The 14,937-nt window shown below is 40.2% G+C and overlaps 1 protein-coding gene and 1 pseudogene across 1 annotated transcript; both read right to left on the bottom strand.

Annotated features, from left to right (window-relative positions):
• Positions 1-2,496: 2,496 nt before the first annotated feature.
• LOC134621808 (uncharacterized) lies at positions 2,497-3,911 on the bottom strand (annotated as a pseudogene).
• Positions 3,912-9,933: 6,022 nt separating this feature from the next.
• LOC134624367 (general transcription factor II-I repeat domain-containing protein 2-like) lies at positions 9,934-11,760 on the bottom strand. The gene has a single exon (XM_063469342.1). It carries the CDS (start codon positions 11,758-11,760, stop codon positions 9,934-9,936), a length of 1,827 nt encoding a protein of 608 aa, XP_063325412.1.
• Between the last annotated feature and the right edge of the window lie 3,177 nt (positions 11,761-14,937).

Here is a 14,937-nt window from a genome sequence, read left to right on the forward strand (position 1 = left end):
CAGGACCTGAAACACACACAAAGTTCAATTAAAGACAAGAACTATGAGCCAAGGCCGACATAAATGTGTTTTATCTACTTTATCATAAATGTAACAAAGTGTTTAGAAAGTTAGCACATACATGTAATTTTTCATTTCTTTATGTGTCCATCTATAGAACGCTGCATGTTATATTCTAAATCTGCCTGTCCTCTGTCAGAAACCTGCCTGCAGAAAATGAACCTAAAGTATGTAATGCAAGGATGTAATCGCTTTAGAGATGGAGAAAGCATAAAGTGACAATTATGAATCACTTAATATGATAAGGAGATTCTGCAGGTCATCAATCAATGTATAAAATTAAAATAAAATGTATTTTTAGTGACACAAGATACAAATATTGAAGCAAGATCTATAATTAGAATTATTTATAATAAATATGAATAAATCAGTGCAATTTCTTTAACCATAAAGAATAACTAAGTCCTTCAGGACAATGTCACATCAGTGCACTGAACTCACTATGTTATCCCTCTAACAGCCTCCACATGTTCTCACTGTAATTTCCCCCTCGTGAATGAATTTATGCTGCACTAATCTGAATGTTTGCAGGGAAATCAAACGCATTTCACTCGCAGTACTTGAGCTGACTTACCTTTGTTTGAATGACAACTTGTACGCGCTGACTCCACAGATAAAGTACGAAAATATGTCAGGCTATAGCGGTTGCTCTTCAGGGTTTCTACTCCACGGCCGTGTTTCATACGGGTCCACATTTCCAATGCACGCAATTTTCTGCAAGTACCGCTGCTTCGCCTCTGGACGCAATCGGTCTCTATACCGTCCGTTTTCTTTGGAGCTGCTTTTAAGCATGATTCTTGTCGTTGTCGTTCCAACACTGTGTCTCTTTTGATTCGTAGACCCCGAAAATGGCGCCGCGCTCCGCGGCGTGACGTCAACTCCAAAGCCCTATAGCACTCCTTTTATTGTGGTTACATGAATATGCATAGGTTCATTAACATATAACATCTTACATACGTATACATGTGAACAAAGAATACCTTGTCTGTGTGTGTGTGTGTGGGGGGGGGGGTCAAGATGTGACCCCATGAAGACTCACCAAAGCCGTCCATCTAAACAAAAGGCACTTATGCTTAACCAGATACAGAGTAGGTGTCCTCCTATACCATAAAACAATAAGACAAGATACGACCTCTCCCATGCTCCTGGAATGTGGGGGTGAATACCAGAATGCTCTGGAATGCACACAAAGCCTTTTACAGCCTACTGAAGATCACACATCCTATCACTACACAATCGATTATACACCTCTAAGCATATATGGTTAAATATTCCTAAGCATAAATGACAATCACAATACAATTTCAACACTAGTCCTTTAGTTCCTTGCCTTCCAGTTTAGATTTAGTTTTCATGGTTTCATTTTGTTTTGAGTTTTGTTTTCTGCTTCAGCGCAATACAAGCTGCCTCTTTGAGTTCACCCTCTGTGTCCGTGAGTCCTACGTTTGGGTCCACAGCACTAAACATGACAAACACATACACACACACCATTGACAGTAAATTCACAACCATTATGGTAAATGGTATATATGTATGCTTAATATGTTGGGTTAAAATGTTTATTTGATTTGAAAATTAAAGAAATCGACAAAAACTTGTTCTGGTCTCAAAACCCTACATGCACACGTGTAATCTGTGCGCATCATATGTTTCATTCAGCATACTTAACAATCTGTAAGTGAATGGAAAATGTGTCAACTATTTTTAGGCTTTTAAAACAGAAAGCTTTTTGAAAGTAAATTTGTGAAATAGTTTTAACTGTGTGTAGATTAGGGTACACATGTCTGACTCATCAGAAGATGCCCACAAATTATTGTACAAATTTGTAAACCTCCATATTTCAATCCATATTTTTGTGTGTTTTCTGTGTGTGTTCGTGAGCTACTGCTCACAATAAATTGAAAGTCCTTGAAGAACAAAGAGAAACAGAAAAAAATCAGTTAATGATCCAGTGAAACAGACTGAATGAATGAAGCAGAGATTTTATTGAGGATTGACAGAAAAGTGCATCAAGCAGGAGATGATTTCATGTGGAAGAACAAAATATAGAGAATTTCAACAAATCAAGTCGACCATGACAGGATCCAAATATTTCCACTCGGCCTCAGTCACCAGAAATATTTCAAGCAGTTATTCAGAGCATGAGCACACATGAAGAATTCAAGGTATCAATCAGATGAAAGAAGATCAGATTTCAGAACTGGACTCTTCACAAACACTGAAGAGTCAAAGTTGGATTGAATATTTCTACACTGTGTCTGAGTTCAGTGTCTCAACATCTTCTGTACTCACTGATTCAAATACTTATTTTTTTTTAAGACAAATAGTAATAAATGAACATCAAACCTGAGTATAGTAATAAAATAAGTATTCAATGTTTAACGGTCAACAGCTGACAGGTCAGAGTGATGTACTTTAGTTTACTTTTCCAGCCCTCTACTGTAGCCCGGCTCTGGTTTCTTCATCCACTCTGCTTCTCATCTCCTCCAGTTTCTGGGTCGTCTTGGTGTCCCCGTTCTTCTTCACCTTCCCAATCAGCTTGTCCAAGAGGTGAATAGTGGATGCGGAATCAGCTTTCAGAGCGATCTGCTCCAGTTTCACAACATGGTGGTAGGACTCTTCCAGCCATTGTGACTTCTCTGTTGCCAGATCCTTCATTTCCTTTTCAACATGTTCCTTAAGGCTCAATTTGTTCTAACATTCTGTTTTATTCATCTCGTACTGCAGTTTCTTTTGTTCTATTGTTTTTGTAACTGTTCTATTCTTTTTCACATATCTCCACTTTACTTTCACGTGTTTTGATACATGACACTTATTGGTACAAACAGTGCAGAAACTTTTTTTTATGACCCCACACTGTTGGGGTATTGGGGCCAGTGTACATCTAAAATGACAGTTCTCCTTACACTCTGTGCAGCATAATGCTCCATCATAAACCAATCCCTTTCTCGCAATATCTTCTGTTGCCATGTATTCCTCATTAATTTCTACAGTGAATTTCTCATTTTTCTCCATGTCTTCCTTATATTTGTCCAGAGCTTCTTGTAACTTTTTAATTTCTTTCTGTTTTCCTTCAATGTGGTCGATTCTTTCAAGCAGGTTTTGGAGGCAGGCTTTCAGTCTGATTCGTTCTTTCATAACATCCACACTGTCCATCATTTTATTATCTGCAGTTATTTCCAGAAAGTGTGTGAACCCTGTCATTCCACCCTCTGATATTTTTGCAGCATGTTCCAGTTCTTCTTCTTCTTCCTTTGTTCGCTCTTCATGCTGACAGTTATCAAACAAGAAGTAAACTGGCTCATTCGTCTCATTTCTGGCACATTTAATTTTTACAGCTTCAAGAGCTTCAAAAACATTTTTAGGTTTTCTTCCAGCTGAGTGTGTGATGAGAACTACAATGTTTTTTTCCAGGTTTTTTCCAAACAGAGACATCAATCGATCAAAGGTGTATCTCACATCGTCACCCACTCGATTCACACTCGCCTTCATCACCAGACACACCGCACTAATTTCATGAACTCCATCATTAGAACTAAATAAGTCTAATAATCTGTCATTGGTGATGTCATCAAGTTCACGCCCTTTAGTGTCTTTATATCCAGGAGTATCAATGATTGTCAGAGAGTACTCGGTTTCACAGCCAAAGATTTCATCACATCTGATGTCTGACTTTCTGTCTGACTTTTCTTCTCCTCCTCTACAATCTGAAACCAGACTTCATCCTTCCACTTCACTCCCATGACGTAGTTAACCATAGCGTTAATCAGAGTAGATTTTCCTGTTCCTGTTTCACCCACAAGTAAGATGGTTTTATTTGGCTTATTTGGATTTTTTTCACCAACAGTCATTCTTGTCAGAGTTCCAAACTCCTGTTTCTTTGGCTTCAGCTGGAAAACGGCAGGAGATCCTGCACGAATCAGAACACTTTTGGTGATGATTTTCTTATATTTTGATGAGATGTTACTGATCCTGGCAAGAAAAAAGTAGAAATTTGTAAGTGTAATTAATTTTTCTGTCATCTGATTGTTGGGGTTTTCTTTGTATAAAGCACCTTGAGGGTACCGATGTTGTAATTTGGCGCTATATAAATGTAACTGTTAATGTGTTAATGTGACTGTGATCAATCAGTTGTGACTGATTGTTAATCAGTCACAACTGATTGATTAACAGTTTGGTTAATGCCTTTGTAAGCTCTGTGGACATTTTGGAAATAAGCGTAAGATAAACATGGGGAGGACTGCATTTATTTATTTTTTCCTTTTACACATTTTTTAAACTGTATTTTAATTATTTTGAAATATTATGTTGTAAAGCACTTTACCTAATTTCTTTTCTTTTCAGCAACTAAATTCACAATCTTACAAAAGATAAATTTCAAAATAATTTAAACATTAAAAAAATTACTGATCCAAAACAGTATAATATACAGTGGCTTGCAAAAGTATTCGGCCCCCTTGAACTTTTCCACATTTTGTCACATTACAGCCACAAACATGAATCAATTTTATTGGAATTCCAGGTGAAAGACCAATACAAAGTGGTGAACACGTGAGAAGTGGAACGAAAATCATACATGATTCCAAACATTTTTTACAAATAAATAACTGCAAAGTGGGGTGTGCGTAATTATTCAGCCCCCTGAGTCAACACTTTGTAGAACCACCTTTTGCTGCAGTTACAGCTGCCAGTCTTTTAGGGTATGTCTCTACCAGCTTTGCACATCTACAGACTGAAATCTTTGCCCATTCTTCTTTGCAAAACAGCTCCAGCTCAGTCAGATTAGATGGACAGCGTTTGTGAACAGCAGTTTTCAGATCTTGCCACAGATTCTTGATTGGATTTAGATCTGGACTTTGACTGGGCCATTCTAACACATGGATATGTTTTGTTTTAAACCATTCCATTGTTGCCCTGGCTTTATGTTTAGGGTCGTTGTCCTGCTGGAAGGTGAACCTCCGCCCCAGTCTCAAGTCTTTTGCAGACTCCAAGAGGTTTTCTTCCAAGATTGCCCTGTATTTGGCTCCATCCATCTTCCCATCAACTCTGACCAGCTTCCCTGTCCCTGCTGAAGAGAAGCACCCCCAGAGCATGATGCTGCCACCACCATATTTGACAGTGGGGATGGTGTGTTCAGAGTGATGTGCAGTGTTAGTTTTCCGCCACACATAGCGTTTTGCATTTTGGCCAAAAAGTTCCATTTTGGTCTCATCTGACCAGAGCACCTTCTTCCACATGTTTGCTGTGTCCCCCACATGGCTTGTGGCAAACTGCAAACGGGACTTCTTATGGTTTTCTGTTAACAATTGCTTTCTTCTTGCGCTCTTCCATAAAGGCCAACTTTGTGCAGTGCACGACTAATAGTCCTATGGACAGATTCCCCCACCTGAGCTGTAGATCTCTGCAGCTCGTCCAGAGTCACCATGGGCCTCTTGGCTGCATTTCTGATCAGCACTCTCCTTGTTCGGCCTGTGAGTTTAGGTGGACGGCCTTGTCTTGGTAGGTTTACAGTTGTGCCATACTCCTTCCATTTCTGAATGATGGCTTGAACAGTGCTCCGTGGGATGTTCAAGGCTTGGGAAATCTTTTTGTAGCCTAAGCCTGCTTTAAATTTCTCAATAACTTTATCCCTGACCTGTCTGGTGTCTAAATCCAATCGAGAATCTGTGGCAAGATCTGAAAACTGCTGTTCACAAACGCTGTCCATCTAATCTGACTGAGCTGGAGCTGTTTTGCAAAGAAGAATGGGCAAGGATTTCAGTCTGTAGATGTGCAAAGCTGGTAGAGACATACCCTAAAAGACTGGCAGCTGTAATTGCAGCAAAAGGTGGTTCTACAAAGTATTGACTCAGGGGGCTGAATAATTACGCACACCCCACTTTGCAGTTATTTATTTGTAAAAAGTCTTTGGAATCATGTATGATTTTCGTTCCACTTCTCACGTGTACACCACTTTGTATTGGTCTTTCACCTGGAATTCCAATAAAATTGATTCATGTTTGTGGCTGTAATGTGACAAAATGTGGGAAAGTTCAAGGGGGCCGAATACTTTTGCAAGCCACTGTATTATGTAGTGTATAGATAATAATATGACAAATATTGGACGCTACTTTTACCTGGTTCTTCGTTCAACCTTGGTCACCACAGCAGGTTGCTCAACATTTTTGGATTTTTAAGGTGATATTTTAGTCTTAAATATAATAAAATGTGCAGACTTAACCAACTTCAGTCTTTTAAATAACAGATATGTTTTGTAATAAGTCACAGATAAAATGTCTCTCATGGATAAAACAAATGACATGAAACCTTCCACTCGACAGAAAAACAAATACAATGGAGGACAAATAAAAAGTATTTTAAAGGGTTTAGGGACAGCTTCGAACTTTTTGAAAGATGTAAATATAACCACAAATATTATGAGTAATTCTTGTAAGTCATACAGTGTTTGGTTTGTTCTATAGTCTGAAAAAACGGGGGGGGGTTTTGGGGTTTTTTTACTTTCACTGTATTTGGAAGTACAGGAAATGAAATAAAATCTGGTTGGTTATAAATGATCTATGTTGACAATATGATAATTTTACTGACTTTTTTAATGTTATGGTGGTGTCTGTGTCTTTACTGTTAAAGTATCACCAGAAAGAAAAAAAAAGCAATTTGTAGGGCTGACTTACCCTGCTTGTGTTATCACGTTAAAACATGAAGCTACCATTTTTGTTTGTCTACCTGTACAAACTTACTTACGTTGCCATGGTGATGACTGAGATCCGCACAATGAGGTGTCAGTACAGTGGCCTATAGATTAAAACGGGGAAAAAAATTAATTGAAGGGTCTTAAAAAATTGAATAGACTTTTAAATCCAGAGATTAAACAGAGAAATAGTTTTAACATCACCATCATCAAACATTTATCACTCAGTCCTGCTAAAACATAATCAAAATCTTTTTTCACATGCAAAATGCAGTGTTGAGTAGGACTCATGCCAGCGAGCTAAACCAGCAACCACACTTCCGATGTGTTCTCCATTCATTTCAACGAGACAAAAAAATAGCATAAAAAGCTAAAAAATTAATTTAAAAAAGTATTAAAGTAATGAACACCAAGAAATATAGCCGGTAAGAGCAGAAATGGCTACTTTAAAATTTGAATGGTGAAAATAGCACAAAAGCTCTAGGAGTAGTTAAAGGCCAAATAACAGAACAACTAGAATAACCAAAAAAGTTGCATTTCTTGCAAAAATGCCAGGTGAATGCAGTGTAGCGGAAAGCATTTTTCGAAGACAGCTGAAGAAGAGGAACTATCTGTTGAATAACTGACGGGACACAGGTAGGAGCCCCATGCGCCGACTGCTTTCTAGACACCTGCTCGACACTGTGAGATAAACCAGCGTGCAGAAGAAAAACACTTTGCAGAATTGCAATAAATTTGCAGAAATATTGAACAAGCAAAACAATCAGCTGAAAAAAGGTGAACAAGCCTAAGTTCTGTCAACTGTGGGAGAAGTTAAGCAGCAAAGAACTGAGCAACTAGAGAAATAATAATAACTCAGAAGAATAAAGAGAAACAGGAACACAATAGGTTGAATGCCTATGGCAGAGTGTACAATATATGTTGATTTCAGTTCTAGTTGAATCTTGATCTCCAGATCCAAATATTTGACATGATCCTACCGGTGTTGTATCAGGAAGCTCTATGATGCTCAGCAGGCAGGAAGAGTAAAGAAAAATCAGATTGTAACAGCCAGTTTTATACTCCATCAGAGTAAGATACTATGACGCTATTGTCACATGACTTCACAGAAACTCTGACGAGAACCCTAAATAACAGCATTTCAGCATTTCACTCAGGTTACCTCATAGTGAAACTGGCATCACTATTACCTCATTACCCCTATACACTTAAATCATGCGTGTATACGTGTGTGTGTGTGCGTGTGCGTGTGTGTGTGTGTGTGTGAGAAATTAGCTAGTTCCAAACAGTTCTGAAATGGAAAACCTGTTTGGAAGCTACAAAACAATGACATTAAATTGATCCAAATACTCCCCCTGCCTCAGCTTTAGCCACAGATTCTAAATTGTCTTGAGTTTGAGAGACTGAGATTAGTCATTGACAATACTTTCAGTGCTAAAGTTGGTCAGCTGACCTTTTCCTTCAACAGCACTTTCTCTTCTATGTAACAGTGACAGGCGTATTGTTAGCAGTAACATGGGGTTCTCATGTGTGCCTCACATTCAAAAGTTAAAATCACATCTAGGCTAACCTGTTTGTTCTTAATCTAGGTGGAACAAAGTTTGTAGCTTTGAGTATCTGGGCTGCTGGGAGATTCCCATGATGCATTGGATTTGTCTTCTTTACTCTGTGTTTTTTTTTTTTTTTTACACGTCTCTGCATTTAATCATTACCTATTATTAATCTCTGGCTCTCTTCCACAGTGTCTTTTTTGTCCTGTCTTCCTCCTTTCACCCCAAACAGTCATGGCAGATGGCCGCCTGTCACGATCCTGGGTCATATGACATATTGAGTTGTAGTTAACAGTAAATACTAAATATTGAATATTGAATATTATTGTGCCGCACGTTGGATCAACAGCGCACAGTGTGCTTTAAGGTAGGAGCCAAAAAGGTTGTAGTTTGTGTGTGTGAGCACCGGTGTGTACCAGTGGCGGGGGGTGGCTTACTGGGCTTAAGCCCGAGTTGTTTATTCAGAAGCCCGGGGTCTTTTGGAGTGTAATTTTTTCAAAGTTAGATGCCTGGCTGACAATTGTATAAAACAAAAAAACTACACACAATATTCGAAGCACATAGTGCACACTGTGGGAATTTACGACTGTGCGTAAATCCCCCCTAATATTGGTATGATCCGAGCTCAGACACTACTGAGCGAGGGGGCGGGGCAGCTGATGCCTGCTGGTGCGCTGTTGGAGAAGCGCAGCGAGGCAGACAGAGGAGAACTGAAGTTGGGCCAGGTACCAAAGCAAATCATTTGTACTGTACAAATAATGTAAATATGACGACGAATCACGAAAGATTGATGTCAAACTGATCACTTGACCCATATTACGTTACTTGCTCTTCAAGTGAATCAACAAATGGCGAAATGAAAAGCCGAACAACAACAATGCTGTTTCTTTAGAGCAGGGATGTCAAAGTCAAATACATCAGAGGGCCAAAAAACAAATTTGCTACCAGCTGAGGGCCGGACTGGTTCAATGTTTATTAAAACATATTAAAATGATTGCACATAACCTATTGAACCAAGACCTAACACAGTGTACTGTATATTATTTAACAATTAAATGAATAATCCAATATTTTCTATGGCTCTGTCAGTAATTTCAAGTGAAAACATTTTTCAACAGGCTCACAGACAAAAACAAACTTCCTTCAAAGAAAAATCACATGTCCTGTACATTAAATGAATAAAGCAATATTTTCTGATGGCTCTGTCAGTTATTTCGAAAGAAAACATTTTCAACAGGCAAACAGCAAAAAAGTAAATGTCATTCATAAACAAAATATGCTCCTTAATATCAAGATAAATGCATAAATGAAATTGCATGCATTATAAACTGAAACTGCAATATTTTGCTGCTCTATGATCCTACCAATTACTGCTTTCCAATAGTAAAAAGAGAAAATTGAAAAAAAAGATCAAATCAGTTGTATTCTTTCTCATGGCTCTTATCTGCAATTTTCCCTGAGTCTATTAACTGAAAAATAAATATAAATAAATAAAATACAATAAGATAAAATACAAAAATCTATGGCACACAGACAAAACAATACTTCCTTCAAAGAAAAATCACATCTTGTAGAAACAAATGTAAAAAATTTAACTGAGTTAAAAACTAAAAATACGTAAATGTTCTGCGATGCTCACTTGTCTGAGCCTGAGCCTGATACTTGGTGGTGTCTCATCTTTTGTACGAGTTCATCAATGTTCGGGGTCAGGCTCTGAGCTGAGGAAATCCTCAGAATTGAGTCAAGGTGTTTATCAGTAAGACGGCTCCAGTGTGATGTTTTGTTTAGCTTCATCAAAGAGAACAATTGTTCACACAGGTATGTGCTGCCAAACATGGAGAGCGTCTGAGCAGCTTGGATGCACAGCTGAGGCATTGTGTCGGGGATGAAATGTGCAAACTCAGCGGCACCCACTCTCTCATATTTTTCCCTCAGTGTGTCATTGCACTGGAGCTCAATCAACTCCATTTGGAGGTTTGGTGGTGCGCTTTCCACATCAACTCCAAAAGGATTGGCAAGTAGTTCAAACCTGCTTTTTTGAGCTTCAAAGTCAGCAAATCGGCATCGGAACTCGGCGGCAAGTATGTTGAGTTTATCGGCAAACCATGCACTTGGGAACACAGCGGTAGAGAGCTTCTCTTTCATGGTCTGGCAGCTGGGAAAGTGGCTCAAGTTTTCTTTCTGCATCTGGGTCTCCCACAGACTCAGCTTGGTTTTAAACGCCTTCACCGTACTGTACATATCAGAGATGACACGCCCCTGTCCCTGCAGTTGCAGGTTCATCACATTCAGATGGCTTGTGATGTCGCACAGAAACGCCATTTCACACATAAATGTTTCATCTCGAAGTTCTGTTGTGTCTTTCCCTTTGCTTTCCATGAACAGACAGATCTCCTCACGAAGCTCGAAACATCTTTGCAGCACCTTTCCCTGGCTTAGCCATCGCACATCTGTGTGATAGGGCAAGTCACCATACTCTGTATCTAACTCGCCCAGAAATGCCTTGAACTGGCGGTGATTTAAACCTTTGGCTCTGATGAAGTTAACTGCACGCGTTATGATGGTCATTACATGTTCCATTTTCAAGGCTTTGCCACATAACGACTCCTGGTGTATTATGCAGTGATAAGCTGTCAGCTCCTCTGTGACATTTTCGTCCCGCATCCTCTCACGTATCCTTGCCACCAATCCACTCCTGTGTCCACACATCGCGGGTGCTCCGTCTGTTGTCAATCCCACGAGTTTTTCCCAAGGCAGTCCCATCTCATTTACACATCTGGATACCTCTTCATACAGATCTTGTCCTGTAGTCGTGCCATGCATCGGACGTAACGCCAAAAACTCTTCTGTTACGGTCGGGCTGGAGTCCACTCCACGAATGAAAATTGACAACTGGGCAATGTCAGTTGTGTCAGTGCTGTCATCCACAGCAAGGAAATATGCAATGAAATCTTTTCCCTTTTCCACAAGCTGTTCTTTTAGATTGGTGGACAGCTGGTCTACACGTTCAGCAACGGTGTTTCTGCTCAGGCTCACGTTTGAAAATAGCTGCCTTTTGTCTGGGCACACTGCGTCACAAACTTTAAGCATACAGTTTTTGATAAACTCTCCCTCTCTAAATGGTCGGGCTGATTTTGCAACTTCTTCTGCCACAAGAAAACTCGCCTTGACAACAGCCTCGCTTTGTGATTTTGCTTTTGTGAACAGAGCCTGCCAGGACTTAAGACCTCGTTTTAATTCTTCCACCTTCTGTAGCCTTTGTTCCGTGTCCATATTCTTGTCTTTGTCTTTGTGTTTCTTAGAGGTTTCATAGTGCCTTCTTAGATTATATTCTTTCATTACAGCCACACTTTCTCCACACAGAAGACAAACAGGTTTGCCTTTTACCTCCGTGAACATGTACTCTGCCTCCCACCTGGCTTGAAATTCCCTGTGCTCACCATACACCTTCCGTTTAGCCATTATTGGGGAAGGGGGTTGCTGAAAGTTGACATCTGCTCTGAATGCTGATGAATAATGAAGCCGAGCCCCGCTTGCGGCGCTGCAGTGAGTTCGCGGGCTTCCGTTGCATTGTGGGGAATGGAGTATTGGTGTGTGCAAAACTCCAGCAGGCGGCTGTGACCTGCGGGCCGATTCTAATACTAATCAAATATCATCCCAGGGGCCATAATAATTCATTCGCGGGCCAAATCTGACTTTGACACATGTGTTGTAGCCAAAAAATAGCTTTACTTTGTTGTCTGGGTCAACTTTGGTTGCGAGAGACAGAGAGAGGCGTTGAAAGGCTGCTCCAATGGAACTTATTGTTTCGGAGGAAAACACGAACACAGTGTACAGTTGAGTCTTAATAGCTTACTTACAACTGGGCTCGTCAGGCACTCTTCTTGGCTGCAGTGGTTATTATTATATTTACATGCTTCCAGCTCCCGTTTCTGCTCGGTTACAGCTCGTACTTTTCCTTTCTCTCCCTCCCTGGCTCACAGACACATAACGGGTATGGCAGTCCATTCTCCCTACAGCACGGACTACACTGCCTATGATGCTACATTCTTTAGAGCTATACCTGTAGCATTCTGCCTATTAGCTTAGCACAACAACAACAACAACAAAAAGGCGCTCTCTATGGGCTCAAAATCTGGTCATAAATATTTTGTACTTGTAAATCAGGATTTGTATATGTAAAAGAATTTGTGTATGTGTAAAAAAGAATTTGTGTGTGTGTAAAAAAGAATTTGTGTATGTGTAAAAAAGATTTGTATGTGGAAAAAAAATACGTGTGAAACTCTGCAAGTTACAAGTACAAATTTTGACCCGGTTTTTCTTCCTTTCATCTGATTGGTCAATGTCATGTCAATCACAAATGTAACAATCCAATCAGAGAACAGCAGCCAGACTATTAACTCGTTCTACCAAACGTGTTCACATCACTCCCATCTTATATTCTTTACATTGGCTCCCAATAGAGTTTAGAATTCGCTTTAAAATTCTTGTTTTAACATACAGAGCACTAAATGGCCAGGCCCCAGATTATCTATCCAAGCTTCTTATAAAATACACTGCTGCTCGTCATCTCCGCTCACAGACTCAAAGTCTCTTAGTTGTTCCCCGTACATGACTGAAGACAAAAGGGGACAGAGCCTTTCAGTCTGTTGCACCAAGGCTGTGGAACAGTTTACCACTACAGTTACGTTTGCTTGACTCTGTGGATTGTTTTAAAAAACAGTTAATAACTTTTCTGTTTAAAGAAGCCTTTTGTTGATCTCTTCATATTTTATATTTTTTACATTATTTACATTTGATCTTTTATATTGTGTACATTGTCTATCGATTTTATTGTTTATTTTAATATTTATGTACAGCGCTTTGTGATTGTCTATCTGCGAAAAGCGCTTAATAAATAAAGTTTACTTACTTACTTTGGCTGTCGGAGGGGCGCTTTTTTGAACTGCAGGTCGTTGAAGGGAATAAATGCCCTTTTACATGCCAACCCAGCGTTTTCCTTCATCACCACGAAGGAAAACAGTCTGTGGCCGTCCGCGTTTGGTGATTTTTGTGTCACAGGTCTACGTGCTTAATACAGGGACTTCCACAGCCTTTTCAGCAGCGCTGCGGACCGCGGGGGGGGGGGGGGGGGGGGGGGGGCGTGTTTTTGAAATGACAGTCTTCATTACAAAGCTTTCTCCGTTATGATTTAGCATACATGTTTTTATTGAACATTTGAAGAACTAGCAAAAAAACCCCCCCAAAAAACAGAAACTCTTGTAGAGGAAATAAAGTCCGAGATAGAAACGACAAGGAGCAGGTGCATCTAGTACAGGTAGAGCTGCTGCAAAAACCCACAGAGCTCAGCAGCCAGCGCAACAAATTCTGGATCCTTTGCTTTTAGTTAGCATTAGCGGCACATCCTGCGTCCATTGACTGTAGAACGTGACAGCACCCCAAAAATGAAGCCAAAACCTCTCTATCGCCCCCTGGTGTCTGGCTGCAGTATAGGTCATAAACCCCGCCTCCTCCATGTTAGCGGATGGGACTGGGGTCAGACTAAAATAAATTTTTTCTCCTCAGATAATTTTTTTCCAAAGATTCTTTCTTTTGTTTTCAATAGTTCTCATCACGCTGATTGATGTCCAAGGGGTCTCCTTTCCCATAAGTTTGATTCTAATTCCTACCGTGGTGATGTTAAATTGGGGTGAAATCTCATCATAGCAGCTTTGACTGGCAGCTGCAGTCACGGAGAAACTTGCGTATCTGTGTTCGGGAATAGCAGATAGAGCGTAGGCTCTGAGAGGAGGGCCAGCGTTACGAAAACACGACCGACTGTTTTAACCTGACAGCCTGAGGTGTTCTTCAGTAAACTGGACTACCTGACAGAAGGATCCGAGACCCCGCTGCACTTTTTCGGTAAGCTAATCCGTAACTACCGTCCTTAGCTCGGTCCTGAGACCTAGCTAGCTGAGATGAGCACTCGGCTGTCAGGGTTCGTTTAGCTAATCTGTGCAGGTGAATGAATTTACCCTGACTAAGGCTACGTCCACACGTACACGGGTATTTTTGAAAACGGAGATTTTCCGTTTTCGTTTAAAAAAATAATCCCGTCCACACGTAAACGCAGAAATGAAGGAAAACGCTGCTAGGAACATGCCAAAACAACAGGTGGCGATATATTCCTAACCGTGTAGAAATGTTGGCCAATCAGAAGTCTAGAAGCCTCGGTAGGAAATAGTAAACAAAGATGGGGCATAGAAGCAGAACCGAGTCGTATGTGTGGAGGGACAGTAACTGTGTGTGTATATGTAAGCATTTAAACACTGCAGAGAGTAAAATTAACAGTAACAGTATTGTAGAAATTCATTTCACTGAAACAATAACGTGGCGCACAGTGTGAGGTCAAAAAAGGCGCACACCTTTGACGCTGCGTTTTCTCCGTTTTTCTCGTCCACACGTAAATGCAAAAACGGAGTTTTCGAAAATATCCACCCTGGCAGGCGTTTTTAGAAATCTCCGTTTTCAGTGACTGAAAACGCCGTTTACGTGTGGACGAAAGGTGCGAACGCATAGAAAAATCTGCGTTTTCAAAAATAGCCTAAAGAAATCAAGAGAAAAGCCCCGGGCTGCTCACTCACTAATTACTGTTACAGT

This window comes from Pelmatolapia mariae, linkage group LG3_W, assembly GCF_036321145.2.
Source record: "Pelmatolapia mariae isolate MD_Pm_ZW linkage group LG3_W, Pm_UMD_F_2, whole genome shotgun sequence".
In the NCBI taxonomy this organism is placed as follows: domain Eukaryota; kingdom Metazoa; phylum Chordata; class Actinopteri; order Cichliformes; family Cichlidae; genus Pelmatolapia; species Pelmatolapia mariae.